The sequence below is a fragment of the Anopheles coustani genome, chromosome 2 (genome assembly GCF_943734705.1).
Source record: "Anopheles coustani chromosome 2, idAnoCousDA_361_x.2, whole genome shotgun sequence".
In the NCBI taxonomy this organism is placed as follows: Eukaryota; Metazoa; Arthropoda; class Insecta; order Diptera; family Culicidae; genus Anopheles; species Anopheles coustani.
The window spans coordinates 91,347,827-91,375,188 of NC_071289.1; the positions used below are offsets into that span (position 1 = coordinate 91,347,827).

General features: G+C 43.2%; 1 protein-coding gene across 1 annotated transcript in view; it reads left to right on the forward strand.

The window, feature by feature from the left end:
• The window catches only part of LOC131265781 (AT-rich interactive domain-containing protein 1B-like), an 85,036-nt gene extending 62,651 nt beyond the window's left edge, over positions 1-22,385 (forward strand). The window contains exons 6-11 of the mRNA XM_058268091.1: positions 11,329-11,928; positions 15,103-15,340; positions 16,019-16,048; positions 20,653-21,002; positions 21,069-21,345; positions 21,428-22,385. Coding sequence (XP_058124074.1) covers positions 11,329-11,928; positions 15,103-15,340; positions 16,019-16,048; positions 20,653-21,002; positions 21,069-21,345; positions 21,428-21,443 — 1,511 coding nt within the window. The 3' untranslated portion in view covers positions 21,444-22,385. The remainder of the gene's footprint in view (positions 1-11,328; positions 11,929-15,102; positions 15,341-16,018; positions 16,049-20,652; positions 21,003-21,068; positions 21,346-21,427) is intronic.
• The last annotated feature ends 4,977 nt before the right edge of the window (positions 22,386-27,362 follow it).

Genomic DNA, 27,362 nt, shown 5'->3' on the forward strand with positions numbered 1-27,362 from the left:
ACGGCGACGTCATCGGGTGGGATTCCGTTTTCGGGTTTCCTGTTTCACCATACTTCGTTTTAGGGCCGTGTACGTTTGACCTACTTCCTCTACTCCCCCCTCCGGACACAAAGTAGAAAAGTTGTCCCGTTCCCAGACCGCCAAATACAAACAACGTCGAGAGCCGCTCGACAGGACAGGCAAAACACGGGACGCATTCATAGTTGTTCTAGCGACAAAGTGTGCTTTTTGTGTAAGGCCGAATTTTTGCCGCCAACGCCATTCAACTGTCAAATGCAGGGGTCGGCAATGTGTCAAATGATTGTATCCGGCCCGTAAGAATATTTTAGTGCTTCATACAAAAAAACCCATCCCAATTTTTATCGGATTTGTTTGTAGTAAGGTTGATGTAAAGTTTGTTTTCTTCCCAAAAATGAAGATGAAAATTATTTAACGAGGTGTTCCTGTTACATGTTTATCGATAAAATTTTAAATACTTTACCCTTTACCAGTTTTTAAGTTTGCTATTTAAAAAGTTCCACTCTCCATTACAAAGGGTATTACTTTTAAAACATTAAAGCATCGTTTAAACTATCCGGTTTCTCTTTAATCATCTGGTCCTTTTTGGAAAACGTGTGCCGATCCCTGGTCTAATGGGTGGAAAGTTTGTTGGGTGAAGAGCGAACTGTGCTTCCGTTTGGGGAAGCAAAATCCTGCAAATATTTACCTTTCAAATGGCATACTTTATCGGTTTTTCGAAAATAAAAAAGCCTCTTCAAATAGTGAATTATTGTACAAAACCTGGGTGAATAGAAAAATGAGCAACGACAAATACATTCTACCACCTCGCTTTAATGATACACACACAGTCACACTATTGATAAATAATTAGAAGGATTTGTTTTGAGCATTCCATTCCTTCGCCGCAAGGCAGCAGCGTTACGTTACCTGAACCACTCCTGCCGGAGCTTGATGTTGGCACATCGCCTGTACCAATATTTATCCTTCCCATCAGTGGATAGGCCCTCGGCAGGCGTGAAAAACCTCCCAATCACCCCTCACAAGTCCCCATGCCTTGTTGGCCCCCTTGTTGTGTGTGTGTGGAGGACACTTTATTCCATCCCCGCCATGTTGTTTTGTGGCCGTTATTTAATTTACGTGAGCATATTGCCGCCCTCGAGCGCTACACGAGCCGTTTCCGGTTTTATAGCGCACCCAGTCACCGGTGCCCAGACTCCCCCCACCTCCCCCCCGGGGCCGGTGTCGTTTATTTTCGCCCGTTTAGCCGTCTTTTTTGGTCGGAAAATGGCAGTAGGAGCCAGTATCGTTCGATGGGGCCGTTCCGAATTTTCCGACCACGGAGAGTGCCACCTGGGTCCAGGGAGTGATCATTGGTGAGCCTCGCTGGAGAGGATTGTGGCTGGTGGAAACGCGTTGGCGGACGCGACGATCGTTTTGAAAAGAAAACTCCCACCGTCTGCATCCGCCGGCTCTCTCTGTCATCCTAAATCAGCTAACTCCATTATGTGGCGACTCCTCCGCACCTCCGCACCGTAAAAGAAAGCTGTTTTGTGTCGGGACGGGATCGAAGGATGATCCTTTTCTTCGAATGGCAACTTTCAACAAACAGCCGCCATCGAGGGAGGGTGGGATTTTTCCATCGAACGCCGAATCGATGGTGTGGCAAATAAAATCCCCTCCGGCGTAGTTTCATCGCATCGCAAGTGCTGTGTAGGACGAAGGGTCGCCTCGGACCCACACACACACACATTGTATCAATCTTTGCCCAAAGAACAGCACCCCGAGTTTAGAAACCGTTGAATCGTACCATCAGCACGAATTCGCGTGAAAAGAACCCGAAAGCCCGCTGGCGATTTGAAGACGAAGCGCTTTGGTGGTAAAGGGCACAAGGTTGGTTGGGAGAAAGAGGAGTCACCTCGCTATAAAACCACCCACTCTCTTATCGCCCCCCACACCCGGAGGAAAGGTGTTGTCTCCATCATGGTGATTTTACTTTCCCAGTGCCGTTCGTTCCGCAACGATGCCGGAATGTGCCATCCGACGTCAATGGTAGCCCGAGCCTTGGAACGCAAACTTGCCATACCGCAAGCAGTTTTGCAGCGTTAAGAATGCTGTAATTTTTTAGAGCACCCTTTGCAAGCAGCCCGAAACAATTTTTTTCTTCCCAGCCTCAAACTTTCCTCCGCGTCCATTACGTAACATTTACGATACGGGCCCCAGCTCCCCGGTTGAACAAGAAAGTACACGAAACCTAACGAACGTCGGTTCCATGTTTCCCACGGAAAGCGTCAGAAAATTCCGAATAGTGTCGTCCACAACTTTTATCTGATTGTGGGTGAAGTTTACAATTATTTTTGTTGAAAAGTACAACTTCCCTTTTTTTTAATGGCGACATACACTTTTACGTGGATAAGTTGCGTACACTTTTCGCAAAACCTTGGTGCAACTTCCAGCTACCCAATTAATTAATCTTCGCCGACCCCGGCACACACACAGGAAACTTTTCTCGTCAGCTTAGGGGCAAGGATTAGTTGGGCGCCTATCTTGTGTCGGAATATTTATCGCAAGGGCGTCTCTGCAACACAGGGAAAGCTTCTCTCGACCGTAAATTCATTAATACTCCGAATTGGAGGTATATCTTCGATGGAAGTATTAACCTTCGGGAGGACAAGGAGACTTAAGACCTGGGGCGAAAGAAGAAAGCGCATAAATGAGTGAGGAGGTTTATGGGGGAACTCTGCCGTCGCCGTGTCCTTGAGCCTTGGCACCAGGCCCCCGTTCTGCTTAGTACCTTAAATTAATTAGTTGCTTACTATGGCGGGACCAATATCATCCATCTTGATTCAAACGACGAGTACAAATTAGACTGTCGGAGTTCAATGTGTGGTCGCAGGTGTTAAGAAGGGATCACGAGAAAGCAAAATCAAATATTTTGCCATATACATAAACTAAACTTACTTATTTTTACTTTGTTCAAGTAAAGTTTAGGATCAATTTCAGTGAACACAATTTAAAATCCTTTATTGAAACTATTTTGATACACACATGATTACAATGGAAGGCAATTTCTTACTTTAATTTTTCCTTTCAGATGCTCTCAGAGTTATCTATGTAGTGGAACCCATTTGTGGTGTAATATTATCCGCACCGAGAGCTCAAGTACTCCAGACGACCTTCGGCTCCTTTTCACTCCCTTTTTGCCCTCATCCTTCAGTCCCATTTTCATTCTCAAATATATCCTCGAGAATCTCCTTCGTGGAAAAGCTCATCCTGCATCGCGCTTGCTTCCGGAAGCTAGCGACACTGTTGGTTCCCGTAATGTCGATGTAAATTCTCACCGATCGAATGAATGGCTTGCCGATAACCATCCGTACATCGGCAAGGGGGAAGTGCCGGGAAAATGTGTTACCCGAACAGTGCCACACTCCGCTCACTGTAACAAAGTATGGGCTGCGGAAATAAATGAATCGCAATTGTAATCGAACGCTGCTCCACCCAGGAAACTAGGAGTGGCATGGGAAGTAAGGAGGATGTAAAAGCGAGTTTAAGACCGGATAGGAACACTATGCATTTTATTTTGCGCATCCGATTTCAAACAAACAAAAAAAACTTCGGGGGGATTTTGAATTCCGTTGTTTGCTGCCAAACGACCGGGAACGGGAAATTTCTATTGATTCTTTTTCCTCATGCTGAGCTCGGTTCAAAAGCTGGCCCAGTTCGGGCATTCCTTGGCAGGCGGCCAAAAAGAAATCAGTGCAAGGCCAACCGACCGGGCCAGCAGATTTGTTTTAGTAGTTTTTCTTTTATTTCTGATTTCCCAGAAATTTTGCTCGCAAAGATTTTTTCTCTGTTAGAAGGTTCAACTTTTCACCGCCAGTGAACACAATTTGCAAACACTCATAAATTAACACCATTTCGCGAATGAAAAAAAAAGTAGTATGAGAGGGAAGGGAAGGGGGCATGAGAAAAACAAAACTGAACACGTGCGGTCGGTTTCGTTGAGGATTTTATTTTCACGCCAAATGGCGCGCTGGCTCTTGGAAAGCGAAAGAGGCAATCGCGAGACATAACACAACGCCTCCACTGACCCGAACCTGCGCTCCCTCGCCTTTTATGAGTTAGTGAACGGGGTTTTTGGGCAGTATCCAAATTTTTCCACTGCACTCGACTGATTTCGTAGTGTTGAGGAAAAAACCGACAGCAAATAAAAAAACCCAGCACCACATTTTTCCAGCCCCCTGGTGTGAATCACGGCTCTGTACGATGAAACATCTTTTGCAACTGGCAAGATATGAGACGCATCTTTCGCTGTGTTGTGACAAAGAAAACGGGTGGAAACAAAATCGGACCTAAGATGGCCGGCCTTGGTTGGAAAATCTATAACGGTGATTTTACTCTCTATCTTCTCTTCATCTCTCTCACTCTCTTCCTTTTTGTGTGAATCGCTTGTAGATGTCGTAAAGCAGCCCAAAAGCGGTGCTCAATTTATGTGAATGGAATATTTGGCTGCGTTAGAGGAAGAAGGGAGGCAGTTACGACCGTGAATCATTTTAATCCGAACCCCAAATCTTGCTTTCCATGCTCTTGAAGAGCGCTGAAAGAAGGAAATTGACCTTCCATCGATGGTCGGGAGAAATCGGATAATGCTTTTATATATATTTATTATAACTCTTAGCAGCAGAATAACGGGGAGAGTGGGTTCGGTTAATCCAACTGGTCACGTGGTTGGACGGTAGTCGGTTGTGATTAGGTTAGGAAATTACGGGCCATTTCGGTCGGTGATATAAACCAGATAAAACGCAACATTCCAATCGCCGCCGCCTCGTCAAGTCGTTTCGGCGGGGGGGTGGGTGTTTAATCGGTCGAAAATGGCCTCCGCTATGATGCCGAGCCGAGCCGAGCTTATGACCAACCGTGGTCTATGGTTGTTTGATTGCATAAAGAAAGAGGGATTAGGGTAGGCGAAAATGATCGGCGGTTCTTTTTGTGCCTTTTTATGCTGGCTCATAAAAGGGCCGAGACGACCTCCAACTGATAAGAACGCACTCAAACGACCACAAATAATGGTTACTACATTTTTGTTGTTTTCACACAGTAGTCAGTCGATTTGGTATGAACAAGTGCCGTTCGCGTGAACCACTTGTAGTGTTTAGTATTGCCACCTTATGTTTAACAGAAAGAAACATAAAATAGGAAAACACACACACGGAAACTGGGTTGTACCTTTAATTCTGGTGTCAATTGTTCTATAAATCCAGTAACATCTATTATGCCTGGCAATGGCGTTAAGAAACCAAGCAAAAGAAGAAGACCAGGCGCCTCCATCACGTACGCTAGGTTAATCTTCGCTTCGTAAAGTAAAGTGAAGAATAAAATAAATAACCTACAAACATCAATGAAACAACGGGGAAAATAGTGTAATTAAAGCATGTAAATTGTGTTTCAATTTTAACAATTAGTCTTTTACATCTGTTTTTAAAAATTGGACGAAAGTAGAAACGAAGGGTGATCAATTTTTGTTTATATTAGTACACTATAGAATTTGGATGATGGAGGAATATAGGCTTCATATAGCCTTACCTTTACGTACTTAATACCATACAACAACAATTGAATCATGAAGCTTCAAACCAGTCTTTATTAAACAAGATCGATTGTTAATTATATTTAGATTTAGATGTATTTATAAAAAAGAATACGATGTACAATTATACAAAACATAGCTTATCGCGCTTCATACTGTTCTCGGCAATGAAAATTCCAGAAAGTTTGGCTCATTTCATCGATTTGCTCATAAGGTATAAGCTTCCTTCTTCCCTTCAAATAGCAGTTTGCTCTTAGCAGATTTTTTTTTCTTACCGAAAGGAGAAATTTCTAAATGGAATCACTTTCTTCCCAAGGACTTCTCCATCCATTCACCTGATAATGTAAATCGTAACAAATTTCCGAAAACAAAAGCCCCACTTTGCGTTCTTAAGCCATCGTTTGCCGCAGCCGAAGGAGTTTTCCATTTTATTGCCGAGCGTTTATTTTCCCCCATGGGGAAATGTGTGCTAAATGCCGACAAGGAATTGGAATTGTTGGACGGAAGGATCAACTTGACGAGGAAAAAAGGGCGTAGGACAAAACCGAGAGCGCTCCTCCCTAACTCGTCGCGTGCGTTGGGCAACTTTTGCGAAAGGGTCCAACAGTTTGAGCCGCTGAATGGAAAACAATTTCATTCAACACCAATCCTACTGGTTCAATCTACAAGTTTTGCTCAACATACAGAGCCTGCGCCGAAGTGGAAGGCGGAACTTGATGATTATATTAGTGTATTGTTTTATCGATTGATCGAAAACTGAACCTTCCTTACCGGAACATTCACCCAACGGCAGGAAGGTGCATTTGTGTGAGCTTTCCTAGGTTTGTCAAAGTCCTAGAGCCCTTTCACTAAGCCCCATATTTCTTAGGGAGCCCTTTGTCGGCTTCCTAAGCCTCTCTCGCTTTTGTTCCGGCCGAGCTTTCCAGGGTCGTACGTTGTTGATTGTGATCAATTTGTAGTTCCCGCAAACCCTTTTTCCGGACCGGTTGATGTTTGTTTGATTGCACATTCAAGGGAACCCCTTACGCCCGCCCATTTATCTTTCACCGGATCGATTGACTGGATCGACTCCGGGTTTCTGCGGGGTCTCTGGCCAACCGACGGTTGCTACGATACGAATTTGAAGTTAATTTATTGGTGATGGTAGTATTTAATGGGTCTTTCCTTCCACAACCCGCTTTGTTGCCGGTTGCGCTTCAAAATCGGACATATTGCTACTCGTCCGCCTTCGCTTGAAAGGTGAACAATTTGTGATCCTTTTCGCAATTTAATGTACCCCGACGCCGTGAAAAGCTTCTCACTGTACTTCAGTTTGAATTTCATTTTCGAACTTCACCCGCCATAAATCTGTGCAAACAATCTAAGAATTATGAGTGAGATTTCAAAATGAAAATCTGTGCAATTATACGGGTTAAATTATGTTTTCTTCAGCAGATACTTGGGATTTAAAATTTGCGAAGGTGAGATTTTTTTTCAGATAGCAAAGAAGCAGTATAAAATTCTAAAACAAAAATGAAAAACTGTAAAGAATCATCATTCTTCTTCCACTCGAAACCTTCTCAAGAACTTAGTTTTCCAACATAAATATAATCGATCGCGCTGAAAGGCAGAAACCATTCTCGGTTTTGTATTACAAACCCCAGAAGGAGAGCTCGCCAAATTGCAAGCTCTTTACTTTACACTCTGCGATAAACAAACGAACAGCACTAGAAGAAGTGGTATTGAACAACGTCAGTGCAAACCAAAAGCACTGGTAAAACTGGGAGCTCCGGAATGAAGCACTTTCTTCTTTATTTGCCTTTCTAAGACCAATCCCGACAGATGGGGATGCTCTTTTATGAGCGCAAGAAACTCTACGCCAAATTTAAAAGCCACGGATTCACTTCACGAACTACCGGCGTACGGGTATATATTCAATTTCCAAATATCTCTGGCGCCAGCTGGGAAAGATTATTCCATTTGCCAGCGATTGAACAATTTATGCTTCCATTTCATTGCTGCCAGTATGCTGCCCCGAAGCAAATTTCGCAAATTCGTTCTACGAACAGAAGTAATATTAACGCCAGTGGAAAGTTGGTTTTAACCTCTTACACTTTTTTTTGGTGTCGGTTGGTGGTTGTCGTTGAATCGTTTCGCATATACTACACGGGAATCCAATGCTGGTCCAACCCCGGAGAAAGCTTCTTGAACCAACCAGTTTACAATCGGTAACAGCCGCCCTTCAAATAAGGTGGCAATGACCCAGGAAAGTTCCCATTTTCCATTTCAAAATTAATTGTTTCACTCTCATTTCACCGTTGCGCTAACCGGTTCGGTAAAACTCTTCCTCTCAACTGAGCAGCTAGAAACTGAACGAAATTGCGATTGCAAACCCTTAGCCCGGAAGTGGTCTTTAATGGCAACTGTAATTTTCTCGGTATCTTTCTCGGAAGCACCAGGCATCAGGTATTATTTTGCTAAATCTTCTTGGACGACCAGTTAACGCCTAATAGCCGGAATTGGCACCTGGCAACGAATAACATAATAACCAATTTGTCGGGGTTTGTGTGTTTTTTTCTTTGGTCACTCAACACCATCCCAAGACCGCAGTACGACGTTTGCTAATGGTGCGTCATCGTAGCGTCGAAGCATTTCGCATTACACATTTAACCAAGCCGAGACGACTCAGAGGTTGTTCGTGCTCGTGGGAAGCTGTACACACAGCTGTTTATCGTCTCTTTTATTATTTTTGGCGAGTCTTAGTAGTGGGAAGGATTTGTCACTTAGTTGATGTACCGTACATACTCTCTCAGGTGATTGACATGGGCAGAGATAAATTGAAAAATTACTTGTGTTAAATTAATTTACTTCTACTAAAGAGAAAGAAACAATTTTATGTTCAGCTAGTTGGAACAATTTTTAATTGATACTTTTCTTACTTTTTATGGAAAGCAATAAACAAAACCAATTAATAGCCAATTAAATTGGTTTAATGTTAACGAAGGCAATATTTACCCATTCAGCAACAATTCCTTAATTACGATCCTTCGCAGCAAATGATTTAGAGTGGCGCTTGGCATGACTAACTTCCATCAACTCGCACATTCACGCAAAATTTGCCTCTCCTATTGCGTGCTGTTCAAACGCCGCTTCGTGCACCTCCGGCCGTATTTAATCGACCTACATACGACGGCGTAGAGCGACGGAGTGGTCGCGTGTGACGGTAACATTCCGATTGCGATCGTTCAATTTATTTCACCCACGACTAGCGCGCGGCTTGTTGCTCGGCGCCGTTTCATCGGCACACAGGAAAACCACGCCAAAAATGGATCCTTGCGAAGTGTATCCCATGCCCGCTGTCTCAAGATCGATTCGATGTTCCTTGCGTGCGTCACTTAGAGCAGAAGCAAACGAATGCAAATGTGCCTTAGTGAGTGCGTGAGGCTGCAAAGCGCAGAAAATAACCGCTTATCGGTTTGATTGTGAAGGACGGAATAAAAATTCCTCACAACGTAGTTGTTTACCTTATCAACAGCCATTCGGTTCTTTATAATAAGTGAAACCAACACCATATTAAAATAGCGTATTAGTTTGAAATGGTTATTTGTTAAGATTTCTTAGTGATTTTCTTTCGTTTTTCTAACGTTTTTCGTTTTTTCGTCACGTTTTCGAAAATTGAACCACTTGTCCACGTGCGATAGTCATAAATCATATAACTCGAATATCTAGTTCAAGGTGATCACTTAATAGTTGCTGAGGGGGTGTGGTCTTGAAAACGGCGTATCCGTCCTTGGCCTCCGGTTCACAAATTCAATTTATCTCTTCCCTGCCGAGCCGTCGTTTGGGAAGGCGTAGTAAACGCCAGACAACAAGAGTTGCAAGGACGACCGTATTCTCCGTTGTAACTAATACAAATGTTGGTCGACGAATAGAACGATATTTTCTTTTCCCAAAGTTTTTACGTTGGTATAAGAAGAAGGAATGAGCAAAGCAAATGTTGAAAATGAGAAACAGTTTATTGTATGATGTTTGGAATAAAATCAGTCTACCCACTAGAATCAAGTCAATTTCAATGAAATTTATATCTTGACACCATATAATTAGAAAAAAATGCATATAGTTCATAGTTCTAGTAGTAAATAGTAATATCTAAACATTACCATGATCTTTCCTGATCCATCGTCAAATGTGATTTTGGTTTTTCAAGTCTCTGGGTTTATTTTTCAAAGAAACATGGGAAAAGCTTGTACTGTAGCATTCAAAATTTTAGATTTTTATGTTGCACAAACAATTATACCTAGGGTGAATCCTTAGCGTTAGAAGCGCCTCATAGCTCTAGACAGCGTAGACGTAGGTTTAGAAAGCCAAGCTGACATTAGTTCGTTCAGCCTTCTAAGGAGCACACACAGAAACATCCTTTCATCTACCGTCATATTCATCTCGTTGCCTATTTTCATCCATTCCATTGCATTTGTTCACTTGGTTACTTGGGCCTCGTGACCCGTAACGTGTAATGGTACGACTCTGCACCGTGTGTTTGTTCTACATGAGTTGTTCTTTTCTCTTCTCTTCCTCTCGGATTGTTCGACCATTGGCTTTATCTGCGCACGCCACGTGTGATGTAAATGTTGTGCATCAAAAAAAAAAAAAACACAACCTCACTGTTGCACGCATACTAACGTCGCCGAAAACTCAAACCAAATTAACAAAAATCAACCTCCGAACACTGCCTTTACACAATAACCAATCGTACCGCTTGTGGCACGCCCGCACTCTTCTGCCCACCGTTGTGTGGCACTTGCTAACATTCACCACAACCGTAACGCAACGTAACACGTTGTAACCTACTCCACCACCATGCTGCTCGTCTGCTACCCACCACACGCCTACCACGTAAACACGATGCTTTAATGCAAAACGCGTCGAATCGTCACGGCCCCAAAACATCGTGCGACTCACAGAAACGAGAAAGGATAAATACGACACCCGGCATCACGATGTTGGTGGTGGCACCACCTCGACGTCCAGCGGTCCCACGTCGCTGCCGATCCACGCCGGACATGCGACTGGAGCAGATGGTATCAACGGTGGTGGTGGTGGTAACAGTGGCCACAGTAGCAACGGGGGTGGAAGCGGCGGGTACGCAAGCGTTGGCCAGCATCAGCAACAACAAACCAAACCGGAACGTCCGAACAGTTTGGGACCGTCGAAGCTGACGCGCCGCATCGTCTGCTATCACGGGGATGGTTGTAAGTATGATCGAACATTGTGCTAGTGATAGTGCCTTAAGGGACTCTCTTGCGCGACACGATTGCCGGGATTCAAGACATTTACTCAAGCTCAAACCCGATATCGATGATAGAAAGTAAAGACACTTACTCACTTGAGATCACCTGAATCCGTATAGTTTATCAGAAACAAGTATAAACATTATTTGAGTTGGACAAAAATGACAATTTTCCCTTCGCCCTCAAACGATGTTATGCCATAGCTCCACCTTGTTTAAGCCACAGCAAACCAAGTACAACATGCAGAACGAGTTCTTGAAGGGACACGTAGGACAGCCTTGCGTCCAAAAAACTCCCTTTGTCAGAGAAAAACTGGAACACGAAAAACATACATGCACGCCACACACACACACACACATCTATGCACCCGCAAACGAACGTCATGACTAACGCTTCTGTCCTTTTTTGTCTCTTCTTCTCCCTCATCTCTGGGTTTTCCCGTGCCCTTTCTTTTTCTCTCCCCTCCCCGATCCACAGTTCAAGATAATCAAAGGAAAACACCACCGCCGGCCAATGACAGCCAACAGCACCAGCAGCAGCAGCAGCAGCAGCATCTGTCGCACCATCAGCACCAGCAGCCAACGCAATCTCTCCAGGCGCAACACCACCACCAGGCGCTCCAGCAGCAGCTCCAGCAGCACCACCAGCAGCAGCAGCAGGCTCAGCAGCAACTCCAGCAGCAGCAGCAGCAGCAATCGTTGCAGCATCAGCAACATCAGCAGCATCAGCAGCACGGGCACGGACACAGCCACGGGCACGGGCACCATGGGTTGCCGAATCACATCGTGCTGTCGGAGCTGCCGGAGCCACCGATTCCGGTGTCGGAGATTGGACCGATCCCGCCGCCACCCATGTTCTCCACCCCCAGCCCGACGCTCGTTGGCGTGCGATCGCACGGACCGGGCGGTGGCTCGGGCGGTGGAGGATCGGGCGGTAGTGGCGGTGGTGGTGGAGGGGGTGCCGGTGCCGGAGGTAGTAGCGGCGGGGCCCAACCACCGAACGTGCATTCCACTGGTAGCAATAGTAGTATTATGAGTAACATTATACCGTTAGATATGAACGATTACGACTACGATGGTAAGTACAGTGGTGTACGTAACGACGTCCCCAAACTCACCACCCTACTACTAGTTTCGAATCTAGGCTTTCTTTTTCTTTTCATTAGCAAATAGCTCTAGTAATAATCATTTGCAGACTGAAATTCATTTTCTTTTCCCCTTTTCCAAAACATATTTCTTAAACATAGTCGAAAATCACCCTCCACGCGCCTTTTTGCTCTTAGTGTTAAAAAAAAAAACTATGCTGCATCCTTTCTGTTTTCAAGCGCTCTGCACCATCAAATGGCACGTATCATAACGCTATGCGCTCCCTTATACCATGCCTTGCTCACGGATTCACGATTGACGTGGCTTTTGCAACCCGCTCCACCACCCTCCACGCACAAAACAACACTAACGCCTTGTGAGAAAGAAAAGAATACAAACTATAATGCTCTGGTGCATGCGACACCCCCACTAAAATCCCCGCTGCAGCCCGAACGGGGGAGAAGGGCACTAACGATGTAAAACCGAACGTTGGCAGCTGGCATCAACATCGCCGGCCCATGGAAAATGGCATGGAAGGAAATTGTGCAACTGCAATCAACTGCATTGTAGATTGAATTTCTTCTTCCAGCGAGCATTTCACTGTGTGTGTGTTTGTGTATGTGTTCGCTTTGGTTCTTCGCCTTTGCCGCTTCCGTTTAAACGAGCACGAGTCCAACGAGACCTGTCAGAGACAGAGCATGGCAGCGAGATTTTGAAGTCATAGAGCATTCGTGTGGAAACTGCACGCGTTCGTCGGCGCTCGAAGAAAGTAATTCCAAACCGATGTCGGTTTCAGCCTTCGGTTTAAAATGCCAAAGGGAGCTGAGCTCAAGAAAGCATTCGAAAAAAAAAAACTTGGAGCAAGAGACGCCATTTTATTTTATTGAAAACAATTTGTTTATTGATCAATGAGGCTCTTGTCCCTCTTGTAAACATCGCGAAACGTTAACATAACGCTTCGATGACACAAGTTTTAATCAAAAGTATTTCGACATGGTAACGGAGGGTCTTTCAAGTGTTTTTATTTCCCGCTAACCACCTGTTGGCGATCGGCAGAGTACGGGACAACCCGGCATGTTTTCATACACCACAACCTTGGAGTGGTATTTCACGGACAAGTTTGCTTTTTCTTGTGAATTAATTGTTACTGTAAACAAAACGAAATGCCGTCGATCGGCAGATCGTCGTTTTTCGTTTCGCTTCCGATCGACCCTCCCGTTTGCGTGGGGTGACGATGACGGACGAGCTTGCCGATTAACGACCGGGGAAAACCCAGCTTCCGAAACCAAAACAAGGAACAAACTGTATATAAATATATGCACACCAAACCGCGCGTGGTTCATCCAGTCCCGCACGCAGAAACATGCTTCCGGTGGTTTTTTGCAGGTTTATATTCTGGTCTGTTTTTGCTCGTTTTGCCTCGGGTGGTGCTTTGGAACATCCGGACTGGTGTTTCTCTTTCGTCACCCTGGTGCGCTTGTCTTGCCACGATCGCGTCCGGTCGATTCGTCAAATTCATCCATCGAACGAAAGTTATGCAACAGGATGTGTAAAACGAGCGGTGGCGCCTATTTCATAAGGCGGTTGGGATGGAATGTGGAAACCCTTGGGTGACCATGGAGACTTGACTTCGAGTCAACATTTTTCCAGGATGTTTTAAAGTTTTTTGCTTTCATAAAGTTGACCACATAAGATAATAAGTGGTGAAGAAAATTGTTCGAGTCACTTTTAAAATTTTTAAATTAAAATTTTCATCAGCAAGGGTTCTCATTAATGGTAGTTTAAACCAAGAAAAATCTCACGCAACCTTCTCCACTTCACCGGGCTAAAATTACTCTTCGACGTCAGCGAGACGGGAGAGTGTTTGAAATTCAAAAAAGTCCCTATATTTTTCCGCCCGTCAAACACTGACGCATTTGCCAACACACCAACGAGCGAAAAGTGTCGAAAGAGTTGCGAATTGAAATTTCTTCTCCTTCTCCACCCCCATCATTTTGCACTGCATTCCAATGTTCGTAGTTTATTTGGCGGTTTTTCCGAGCGCGCTGTCTCCGAAGCACGCATGCAAACGCATCCGACTGGCTGCGGGGAATATTTCATTAACCGAAAAAGTAACAGCTGTGGGGCGGCGGGCAACCTTTTTTTCCTGGCCCTGCTTTTCCTCCGTTTCCCAAAATGTTTGTGTAAAATTAATACTAACAATCCTCTTGCGCTCCATCGAGTTTCTGTGCGTCGTTGGAAGGAAATCTGCGACTAATCAGCGAACTCTCCGTTATGCTCCGTGTGTTAGTATCAACTTCCTGTGAAAAGTTGTCTGTTTACACGATTTTCTGTACCGACGGGGCGAATTTTCTCATTCACCCTTTTTCAACACGTTCTGCACTTGGTCGAAAATTGGAATGTTTTTTTTGTCGCAAGTATACTCCGAAGTATAAACTCGGCCGAATATTTTTAATGAATGAATCGGGTCGAACAAAACGGTCATAACAACGCCGCGTCCGTGTCTGGTTTTCGTCGCTCCGTTTTTACTGAATGAAGCACCAAAAAAATGTGCGACGTACGTGAAACTGATGATAAAAAAAATAAAGCCAAAAATCACTCTCGGCTACATGTCATCCGTATCTATGTGCGTATATAGTAAGAGGAACAGGAATTTTCGCTACGTCAAAGGACGCTACCAGTGCAGCGAAAAAGCGGAAAATAAACCATTCACGCGAGTGCCGCAACGTAATCTAAAATGCCCTCACTACAAAAGAGTAATTTATTATAACATTACTTCAGTTAGGGATGAGATATTGCTGCATCTATGGTCAATCGTTTCAACGAAACTTTGCTTGCTCGATTATTACTCGCATCTTTTGTGAAGGAACGGTGACCTATTTTTCTACTATTTATATGGTTTGATTATTCAGATTATTTAATTTTTTACTTTATGCAAAATATTCAGTACATGAAATGAATTCCCATGTATCAAGGTTTTGGCATAAAATAAGTGCAGAGGAAAATGGATATTGAGAACAAAGCTCATAAAGATATTGTCCTTCGATCAGAATTTTATTCTCGTACTTTTTTTCAACTACCTTTCATACTTTGAGTTTTATGATTACTTTTTCTTTTTTGTCCTTTATAACATGTGCTTTTGTTTTCCTTTTCCGCCCATCTGCAGATCATGAAAACAATGATCACGAGGAGGTCGACTCGGACGATGACTACCGGTACCCGCCGCAGCCGAACCCCAACATCGACACAAATCGCATCGACGAGATCCCGGCAAAGGAACCCAACATCAATGCGGTGCCATTGAAGTCTGCACTGAAGAAGAAGGGCTCGAACCCAGGCACCCCAACGCAGGACAATCGGGCACTGGCGGTGCGCAACGACATGAATCCGTCTGCGACGATCAAGTACGTATCCTTGTTGAATCGGAACTCGATGTTAGTATTTCCACTGGCAGGCAGATATATCCATATTCCCTCACCGGTAGGAGCACTAGAGAGAGACGAATCATCTGTTTCCCATGGCACACCAGTAAGGGATCAGCTAGATACCGTAGAGACTTCGCCCCTGTTTTGTGTTGTTTAGTTTCGTTTCCGTTTGGATAAAATAGTTTTGTCGTATTCCATACTGTCAGGTATTACTTCTTGTGTCTATATAGGTGTGTCCTACGATAAAGCAGTTTGTTTTGGGCACGACTCCGGCTCTATCGACACTTAGCGTTACCTCCTTAAACCCTTCTAGCATCTCTAATGTTGCTGAATGTTGCTTTTTCAACCGGATTTCCATAACATCGTTACAGAAGAAACCCCGCTTTCAAATGAACGTTTCCACTCGACATATATAAAAAGCCTCCTTTTTCTCAATCTCCCAGAGTTATAGACTTTATCAACCAACTTCGATTTTTTAATGCACTTCTCCGTTCAAATGTCCTCGCGTACCTACTATATTTTATCTCATCCTAGATATCTCTCTTCTCTCTTTATCTTTCTCTCTCTCTTTCTCACTCTTCACTATTACCTTCTGTGTGTTTGTCCCCGTGTAATGTAACTATTGAACAACCAACCATTCGTTTCTGTACATTTTAGGCCAGTTTTACGACCACGGATTAGAATATGGTAATTTCAGATGATGTTTGTTATTCTTTTGTTTTACCTTTTGAATGCATCACTTTTCTCACATGGTTTATCAGTGTCATTTTTAAGTGTTGTTATTAACCTTGGTTGCGTTTCCGATTGTCTTCATTTATTGTTCAAAATATATTTAGATTTCGCTCACATTATTTTGTAAGGCCATGCTCAACACGGTAACTGTCTCATTGTTGGAAGTAAACGCATACATAAATGTATTTCGTACGCAAGTGGCGACGACGGCAATCTTCCAGATTAATAGTATGGGCACGTGGTAGCTTTTTGCACGTTTAGCTTGGTGGCCTTTTTGTGCCGCATCAAATGGATGATAGTATTCGCATCCCCCCAGCGTAGTGAAACAGTTCTATCTCCAGCTCGGTACTCACGTACATTCCATGGCTTAACTGGAACACCTTACAAGTCACTATATCCCTGCACTACAACAGCATAATACGCATTACTCTAGGTGAATTTAAATATACAAAGAAAGCAATCTATGTCAAGTAACTCACGGCGTTAAACCTTGATCCTTTTTTTTTATTTTGATGATCTGAACGCGTATCCATGCGTGGGTTCTATTCAATGATTTTTTGTTGCGAAACTTTCAATGAACTACCATCCAAAATGGACATTGGTATTTTTGAGTCCTTCTGAAAATAATAAAATTGTCTACCCCGTGCATGAATTTAATCAAGCTTTCGGTGGAGAATATTACTCACTCCAGCGCGGGTTTCGTCGGAAAGGAAATAAAAACCTATCTACATCCGCTCGCTGGGATGATTTATGCACGACCGGTGCTTCCGCCCCGCGAACCAACTAATGATGGATTTCGTCCGGAAAAATTAACATTTGAAAATAGGATCACGCACGCTCGACCACCACGAAGATTGCACGGATGAGCTAGAAAGATTTTCATTTTTCCACCCCCAACCCAACGCACGCAATGTTATGAATATTAAGAATGTTGTATCAACCGACCCCGGAGTCTCGGTACTGATTGCGGCGCTACGGATGGTTTATGCTCGCCAAAGCTTCAATAAAATACGGACGATGCTGCCCACCCAACAACATTTTTATTATTCATCTTTGCTGGCGCTGTGCCTGTGTCGACGCGAGAAAAATTAACCCAGAACGCATTGTTTTGCTCGTCGGGAAAAGAAGGGTTTTGCTCGGGGTGAATGTGAAAAGCTCGTTCAGTTCGGATCGATTGCGAGAATGGGTTCACCATAGGAGATTTACCTTAACCGGAACAGATAAAACCAAGGTTTGAAGCTACACCGAGTGTTAATTTGTTCGTCGAAAAAGAGCTCAAAGTTGGACATTTTTTTGTTCATTTACAGCTACCTCCTTTCGAGACATGCTGGGTAGCGCGGGTGTAGATTGGAAAATCTTGGCAAATCTAATTTTCCACCGTCGACGTTCTGCACGTAGGTTGGACGAAGACAGCGGTTGATGCTCATTTGCAAGAGTATTGTTGGGCGTTGTGCCATAAAAAGCCGCTGGTTTTCGTTCCCTTCGTCAAGGCAAAGAACATTGTTAAATCTTCAGTATCAGCTTGTTTAATGGAAACATAATTTGTAACTTCTTTTTTCTCTCTCGAGGGAAACAAAGTGTCATCCTTTAAATTGTTTCAGAACATTTTCTAAAACTTGTAATTACTATTTCATAAATCAAGATTCCTTTCATACTTTTCACATGTTGTTCGAAGTTTAAAAAGTAAACTTCTTTCTTAACCGATTCCGAAATGATTTTGTTTCATTTTGGCTACAGAAATATACATCTTTCGTGTTGACCGCGCATTGAGGTAATGATGAACCCAACACAATATTGCACAATAAACCACAATTTGTAAGCGGAGAGACCTTTACATTGCTACATACTCTCTAGTGTAGCCAGCGGGGAAGGCAAAATGAAACTATGTGGAGAAATAAAACTCATACAACGTCAAGCGGGTGTGGTATATTGGCATCCTTATGCTGGGATCTGCTTTCTGTACTAGCTGAACTTGACGTGATATTGCTGCCACTATATCAATACTTGCAATAACCACGTTTTTCGCACAGGAAAAATCACTCTTTGAGCGACTCCCGGCTTTTGTTTTGCAGACTCCTAGTGTCTTAATTAGAGACGCTCGAGCTGTTCGCCCGCACGTTGCACTCGTTATATTGTGCCGATGGAAATCCCTCGGCGAAATGTTGGCTGTCGAACCCCGTCCAACGCTCAACAATGGCTTGCAATGGTGTTGGGCAAATGTCTGCTTCCTCACCACACACCCCTCCCCCAACATAACCTTTTAGTTGCCTTTTTGTAAAAGTGCTCACGCTCTTTCCATTGTGGTTTGCCATGTCTGTAGCCCGTGGCACTGCGGTGTTGTAAGAAAGTAGTAACACCACGCTAAAGGACACGTACGCTTCCCGTCGGGTGTGTTCTCCCGTCTTCGATCGGGGGCTGGGGGGTTCCAAGAAAAGAGAGAACCACATTGTTGAGGCGGATGGTTTATCTTTTATTCCTCTAAGCAGAAGAGACGAGGCGCGACACCGTACCGAATCGGTAAAATAATCGTCCAGCTAAAAAGATATCAGACAGTCAAAGTGACATAGATCCTTGCTTCGCGCCACCACCCACCACGTCCGCCATTAAACGACTGCTACCGCCCTTAACTAACCCCGGAGCGAATGCGGAATGCGATTACGCCACAAGCAAACTGACGCTTTACGCGAAGAGACGGATGAAATTATCGGTGGTGGTGCTCCTTTGCTTGCTCGTTAATTTACGTCAGTGTGTGTTCGTTTCCTCTCCGCCGCTTTCGTCTTTGTTCTGCACGATGTGCAAAGTCTTTGGATTGTGCTTCCGTTGATCCTTAATCTGCGACGTTTTTCTTCAACAAGAGCGGTCGTTTCCTTTGTCTAGGCGAAGGCGCTTTATATCCTTCCCAAGATTAATGATGGTACGAAACCCCACGCTTCCCAACTGTTACAATAAAATTATCAAACGTTGAACTTGTGGAATTTTTTTTCCCGTCGGTGAAATTAATTAAAGTTGTGCGCATACCATGGGAAGGAAAAAATATCCAACTCCCATCATCTGTTATATTTTGCTTCCTGATCTCTTTAATTTTTAAACAATACGAACAGTACGCAGTGTCAGGCGACAACGATCGATTACGTACATGGTTGTTTGTTCCATCCGATAAACCGTTGAATAATTAAATTAGTTTAACTCTGATCAGCGATGATGGAACGGTTCGCAGTACACGCCGCCAACCATCCTCTGCTGCATTCGGCCATTATCATGTAATCCTAAACGTGTCAGCCTACACGTTAGTGAAGCGAATATGTAAACGAATCATCTCTCCGTTCGGATCGCGATGCATTTCCTTCCGAATTTCCCGAGTAAGCAAAACCCACCAGAGGTGTGCTGATAAATCCACGTGGGATGGTGGAGTTTTTCTCCAAAATTAATATCCAACTCTATTCTCGTCGCGCCCGTGTGTGTGATATAGGAATGGCTGTCGGAAACATAATAAAGCCACTTTGCCAACACCCCCCCAAACCCTGCTACTCACCCCGGGCATAAGCACAGTACGGCAGAGCTTTCACATGTAGAAGGGTGTTTCCACATTCCGGTGGCACATTTCAAAAGCTTTTCCTTTGTCAGTGCCGCCGGCACCGAGTGCCATCTCGCCATCGGCGCACTATTATTTGTGCACGGTGGATGATAAATTATTCCATTATAATGATAATGTTTTCTCGCCGGGTTTTTACACGTGAGTATGCTTGATGTTGGAATGTTTTGAGGGTTATGGGTTTCAGGTTTTGTAAGTACATTTTGGGTGTGGAATTCTTACACGATCACCCAAAGATTTTATCATTTTTAACCCACACTTCATAGTGGTCAATAAGATAAGTTAAATTAAACGTTCAACAAAAAGGTCTAGAAGTCTAAAGCTATTTGCCAATCAAGGGATCATTGGTGGAAATTGGTTTGTGTTTAGACCATGGAAAACTAAACGAAAAAATGACGTTCCGAGTTGCATCGTGGATAAGCGAGAGCTAGAAACGAAACTGAAAAGAGTAAAATTATTTTTGTAACTGTAAAGACAATTTTACCGGTTACTGGGAATGTAAAAGTAAGACATTTTATAATACAAGATACAATCCTTCCATTTTTCTCATATTTAACTGAATAACAAAATATGATTCATCTGGTCAAGATAATTTCTCAAGGTTGATGTTACGAAAATATATTTGCATGAGCTATTGAAATTTTTAAAGTAATTGGTTATTAACAACACATCACTTTGAATGCACGTTCTATTAACGATGTACATACATCATTTTTATAGCGCTTTACTTCATTGGTGGTTTATGTATTGTGTTTTTGATCCACCGTTAAGTTTCTAAAGACTTTGGTTTATTGTCTACATCTGGATTTGAATGCTGGTTTTTTTTTGTATGTTTCCACTATTCAGTTAACCCTACCTTCTAAGATACACCATGTGTGCATATAACCAACCTTTGGTGTCAAAACGAAAGGAACGGTTCGAACAGCGTGTCAAACTCTAACAAACGATTTCTTTTCGCTACGACCAGTTCCCGACCGATGCGTTTCCAAATCGGCCTACCGAGTACGATGGAAAACAAGGAGAATACTCGTCCATACGTAATCCGCGAGGCCGGTGACGACAGCGACCAGTCGGATGGGCCGATCTGCTACCGTGATGAGGACGCCGATCGGGCGGCGAAAATCGCCCGGAAGGAGAGCCTCTCGATCAAACTGGCCCTCCGGCCGGACCGGCAGGAGCTGATCAATCGGAACATCCTACAGCTGCAGTCGGACAACGAGAAGCAGGAGTCCAAGGAAGCGATCGGGGCCCGGCTGATCCGTCGGCTCTCGATGCGCCCCACCGCTGAGGAACTCGTGGAGCGGAACATTCTGAAGAGTAAGTTTGCCTTAACCGATGCTTAAAGACATTTTTAACTGGTTTTCCCTTTTACGTTCTCTGCAGCTCAATCGCCGGCCGAGGAGAAAAAGCAAAAGGAAGAAAAGAAGCGCTATCTGCTGCGGAAGCTTAGCTTCCGGCCAACGGTCGATGAGCTGAAGGAGAAAAAGATTATCCGCTTCAACGACTACATTGAGGTGACACAGGCTCACGATTACGACCGGCGGGCGGACAAACCGTGGACACGCCTGACGCCGAAGGATAAGGCCGCCATCCGTAAGGAATTGAACGAGTTCAAGAGCTCCGAAATGGCCGTGCACGAAGGTAGTCGACATCTTACCAGGTACGCATCGAAAGGTAGCACCACAACATCGAGCCTGGAAACCCCCCACTAACATATTTCTTCGTTCTTTCCTTTATTGTAGGTTTCATAGGCCATGACAACTGCAAGGGATGGCCAAGGAAAGCAAGCAGTTTGCCGTACATTATTTTACATTTCTCATTAGAAACTACTACGACATACATCTGATTGTGTACATATGAGTGCGCGTCAACAACCATCCTGTTTTTTTGACAATGGCACAGCATCAGCGTCCTCGTTGTTGTGGCAGCATCAATCCCTTTCCTAGCTCCGACCAGCACAGTGCACCCGAGACGCATTTGGTTGCCCCCCTCAGAAATCATAATCTGACCATCATCGGACGAATTAGTTTAAGTGAGTCAATGGTAGGACATAAGCGAGGTGCTCGTTGAGTATGAATTTTGTGGCACATTGTGCGTGCAAGTAGGGAAAGGGAAAAAAAAGAACGAATTCGAAAAATTCCATCATTCAAACATTTCCATCTCGTCTGGTAAACCGCGATCATTCGTGTCTGAAAAAAGGAACACAGCGATATGGACACGATCTCAAACTTCCGACATGTGTGCACGACCACCGGAGAATGTTTCGGTATTGGAAAACTAGAACTAGTCACTCTTGGCAAACATAACGTTCTAGTAAAAGACACTCATACTCTGAAATGCAGCAAATTCCATCCGTTTTCTGGTTGCATAACTTTTACCGGCAATATCTCGCTGAAATGTGAACAAGCCAAGGCGCGTTGATACAATTGATTTCCGTGATTAACTAACTATACTGGATATGTTTGTTTTTTTGTTTTTTAAGAGCGAAAGAAACAGGGCCAGACAATGGGAAACATCTCAAACCACTTGAAATAAGAAACACATAGATTCACAATTAAACACCGATGGAAAAAACGAAAAAAAAGAAAAAAAAGGCTTGGGAATACCCGTAAATGAGAATAATTATACTGTGATAATGTTGATGACGTTATTAGAATGTTACCGACAAGGAAAAGAGCATGAAAATTGAGTATGGATGGACATTTTGCGAAAAATTAAACAAAAGAACAATACATTTAAAATAAACCAATACGAAATTGAACAGAAATATGCAAACAGGTAGTGAATTTCAAAGCTAGGTGTGCGTCTAAATAAACAAAACCTGAAAACGAAAAGTGACACAAGGAAGGGTGAAGGTAGTGAAACGAGTGTTGGTTCTAGAAGTTGACTACACTGTTTTAACTTAACAGTCGTTTTGCGACAGGTGCATCCAGTGCATCCAAAACAAAACAATGAGTTGTGCGACATAAAATCCTAATTGAATTGGAAAAGTCTTCGTATTTGACTTTGTGACATTGTAAAGAATCGGGGCGAATGCGTGTTGAATAAATGTAGTTTGATTAAAGATGAATGGAAGAACCTTCACTAGATTTCTTCATCTTTCCACTGTCGCTTGGGTAAAAACCAGTGAAAAGGAAGTCTTAGAAGCAGCATAACCGTTTACAACTATTTTGACATTTGGCCCGAATTGAGCAATCGTGTACGGGAAATTTCTTCAACACGTGTTCGTCAAAAAAACACGATACTCTCTCCAACCTCCCCTCCCCCTAACCTTGTTGAAAGGGACAGGCATCGTTGCCAACACCCACCAATCTATAGCCAAAGGTATAAGTGTGCATTTCGCGAAAGCCGCGAATACGGAAGCGTCTGTGTTTGAAGTAAAACCATTACGAAACAGACTGCTTCAAACACATTGCAACTACTAGGTAATACAGTTGCTGCTACTACAATTACCGTAAAGCTAGAACTATGGTGCCGTTCGTAAAGGACATTGTGGCATTGCATTGTACATATCTTATCAAGAACACAGAGACGAAGACATGGTTCGATTATCCCCGTGAATGGTAGGGTCTGAGAAAAATGACCTCTCAAAGCGATAGGTGACGGAGAAAAGGGGGTGTAGCCAGAAGAAGAGTACATTAACGATTGGTTGGTGCAACAAATAATCGAGGTGTTTAAAATTATGCGATAACCTAAACCGTGAGGAATTTTGAACCCGGTGGAACATGCTGGCGTTCCATGTCGAAATCGAATCCGTATCGTTTACGGAAAGGAAACTTGTTTCACATATAAAGATAATAAGAATAATAAACAAAACAATGCTAATACATCATTAAACTATTGCAAAGCAAACTAGAGGAAATGGAGACGAACATTAAACTGATAACCTGACGCGTAAACGTACATCAAGCAACATGGTAAAGCTACAAACACCTGCACTGAAATGTAAATGGAACGTAATAACCGAAGGGAAGAACATTTTCACTGCTAGAAGATACAAGAGCAATGGTTTTAAAAGGGGTGTACCGCGAAAAATAAGCAAAAAAACGCTATTAGCAATTATGTAGCAGGATTCCGAAGATGTGGTAAAGGACTGGGCCCTCCTTTGCCCCCCTGATTTAACGACATAAAAGTAGGTTGGTAAAGACAAGCGGAATACTAAGAAGACATAACGCGGATGTGCGGTCGATGGGGACAAAATGGAGAATGTGAAACAATGTAGTATTCAACGAAAGCAATTAAGTGGATAAACTATTTGTCAGCTACTGCAGCAAGCATTAATGGGATGATGTGGACGATGAGAAACGAAATAAAGAAAAATATTTGGCAGAAGAATTTATTGTCTGCATTTGTTTGTAGTCAAGATCATCAGAATCTATAGTCCTTCAAACAACAGGTGTTTGAGGGAGGGGGCGAAGTAGTGGAATGCCACAAGTGTCAGCAAGTGAATCTATCTTTTGTGAACTTCCTCTTGCTGCGGAAAATCATTAACTTACATTAGAAAATAATCCCCACGCTGCCAAATGATGACTAATGGCACTGGACTGAGTAAAATGTATTAGTTTACCATAACAAATTAAACAAATCCTTCTTGGGGGACGGGAGGGGGAGTTCTCCCTGAGAGAATATGAGTGAAATTTTCAAAAACTGGCTCCTCAACTATGATTCCAACCGTCGTAACTTTCGTTCTTTATTCGTGGTTTTTTATTCCACTGTTTAACGAACGGTGGGAGAACGATCACTCGTGTCCATATAAATGATCGTTGCAACAAACTCCCACTCCCCAGTGAAATAGTAGAAATCGTGGACGATTTAAAACAACAATAACTACTGAGCTCACAAACACGTGTTATATTAAAGCAAAAAGCAATCGTGTTCATCGCTTCGTGAAAGCTTCCATTATTGGGAGTTAAACAAATTGGTTTATGTATCAGAGAGTGAATCGCAATGCCTACACAATCATAGCAACCCAACGCTACACACCGCCGAAAGTGGACGGTGTCAGTGAAAAAGGTGGAAAATTGTAACAATTTGGAATGGTGTAATGCAGTAACAGACGAAATCATCTCCCGTTTCAGTTTTCAAACGAAACACTAAATGTCCCCAACTTTACAGAGTAATAGATACTGGTTGATGCCAAGGCTGGCCTAAAGGGACAACTTTTATCTGTTCGTCGCCAACTGCAAGCAAGAAAGAAAAACAATGGGCAGTTTAGAATAGAAACACGTGACCAGTCTATCGTCGCTGAAATGCACATTGCTGCTGGTCGGACGTGTACGTGGTGATACTTTTTGCATAACGTTTCAACAAAAAACAAACAATAGAAATGAGAATTCTGTAAAATTTGGCTCACATTCGATCGTTAAAGCATGCAAACACTCAACCAAACAGTTTGCGGGAAATGAATATTGAACCCAGAACAAACATGTGAGATTGATCGCGAAAGCATAATAACAAAAAGAAAACACACTAGAATTGTAAATGTATTGCAAATATATATATTAATTAATATTGGAAAATAAAACATCAGAAATAGCGGATGAAACACGAACCGAGAATGTGGTACGTAAGCAACGGTTCTGAAACCGTTGGCAAAATCTTAAATCGTGTCAGGAGCGAAACAAATCAATAATTTGTTAAAAGAAGCAAACAAACAAAACGAATACAAAACAAATAACGACAAATAAAAAATAAACGAAAACTGGTTGTTACTTCTTTGCATGGCGTGAGTTTATCGTAAGTATGTTTAAATTACTTTAGAAACACTTGAAATTGCCATTCGTAACTAGAAACGTGTCAAGTTTCGTTGGGTTCATATTCGAAAATACCGCTCGAAATTCGAAGAGATAAATACGTCTCTACCCGATCGTATTCTCTCTCTTCAGAGAATCGGCTATTTGGTGTTGTCCACGTGTTTGTGACATATCGACGGCGTGTTCGGTTCTTGATGTAAAAACGTGGTACTGAAGAATGTTCCTTGTTTTGAATTATTGCATGGTTATCTAACAAAAACAATTGAAAAAAAAGTTTATTTTTATCACATTCGATGAGGCAAGTAGGTAAAACTCTTTTTAGGAGATGTGCCACTGGAAACATTACAGGCTCCAACTCTATTTTGCTCTGTCAGCTGTCAATCTTTTTAGGGCACGTTCTGGTGAATTCACGTGAGCCACGAGGCCGTGACCACGTTGTACCTGTAAAACGGAGGTGCGCATATTTAAACAACATGGCTTCTCCGCGCACATCGGCGGCAACAATTAGCATGAATATTGACCAAGTCGCTGGTGCTTTTCTGGAGCCTATTTCTTTGCTTATTTATCTATCCTTGTGTTATTGTAGAATCAATCCGTGTATCCTTCCACACGACATGTTTGCTATGCTTCTTAAAAAAAGACGGTAATTCCCAGATCCAATTTTCAATACCTAATTTCGCTTGAAATTTTCCTAGCGACCTTGAAACTGGAAAGCTTAGTTCCCATGTTTATACTCTAGTGGTAAACCGTAGCGTAGCATAAAACCTGTTTCGCTTCAAACTAGTTTCAAGTTGTGGTCAAGTATTAATTTCACCTTCGAACTACTTTTTTGAGCAAAGGTCGTAGATAAGACCAAATGAGCGGACCCAATGTAAGTAGACGGTTTTCAAGTGATGCTAGAGCCGCACATTGTGGTCAGTGCTGCTACAAACTGTGCTTCAAATTCGAGTTCCGCAAATAGTCAAACTGGCTGGTTCAACCACGTAGGTTCACCATAAATTATGAACCATAAATTCTAACTAACAAGTATCGTCATCAACTCGGGATATTCACATATTCTGCTCCTTAATTGGGTATAAATATTAATTGTTTTACGATCGTTTTGCTTTGCAAACTTTGCGATAATTTTAAATACTGAAACGACATGCCATTGGACATGCCGTCGAACGGCATACTCGAGGTCACGAACACATAGCCAGCTCGCCGGTATCGTAGTCGAATCTCCGAAACGAGAGAATACGATCGGGTTAAAAACGAGAAGCTTTCTCTCTTCGAATTCCGAGCAACATTTTCGAACATGGACCCGAGGGGACGAAACAACAGAAGCATGTGCAATCATCGCATCCATTCAAACAATAGACCAAATAACCTTACTGGAATCATTTTCATTCCCGTGCCCATATTGCTTTGCTTTACGTTAATAATAATAATTCCGGTAATTGCAATAATGCAAGAGGTGAGAGAATCTTCAAACATTCAATGCAATCAAAACATGAAGTTCGCGGCGTATCGATGCGCCAAGCTCATGCACACAGTCTCACTTCGGGCCATGTGTGAGAGAATTGTGTGTGAGTCAGCTTCGGTGGCGTGCAATTGTTGCCCGAGTAGCGTGGTCGGGATCGAAACTGTAGTGATTCTGTACAATTTTATCAGTTGCAGCAAGACCGTCGAGAAAGTTGGCGATTTCATCATCCGTGGCTAGATTTGCGTACGATTCTAGAATTGATGAAGAATAGAGCACCGGCTTTTGGCAAGCTGCTGAACGTTTAACTGGAGATTGATGTAAAACCTTCACTTGTGCAGTGGTGAAAAAAACGTAGCATCCCGGTATTTTTATTGTACGAGCCGTCGTTAGCTCATGGGGAGGCAATTACCATCACCGGGCTCGAATTCGAATATCGCCGCATTCTTCCCTTGCGAAGCC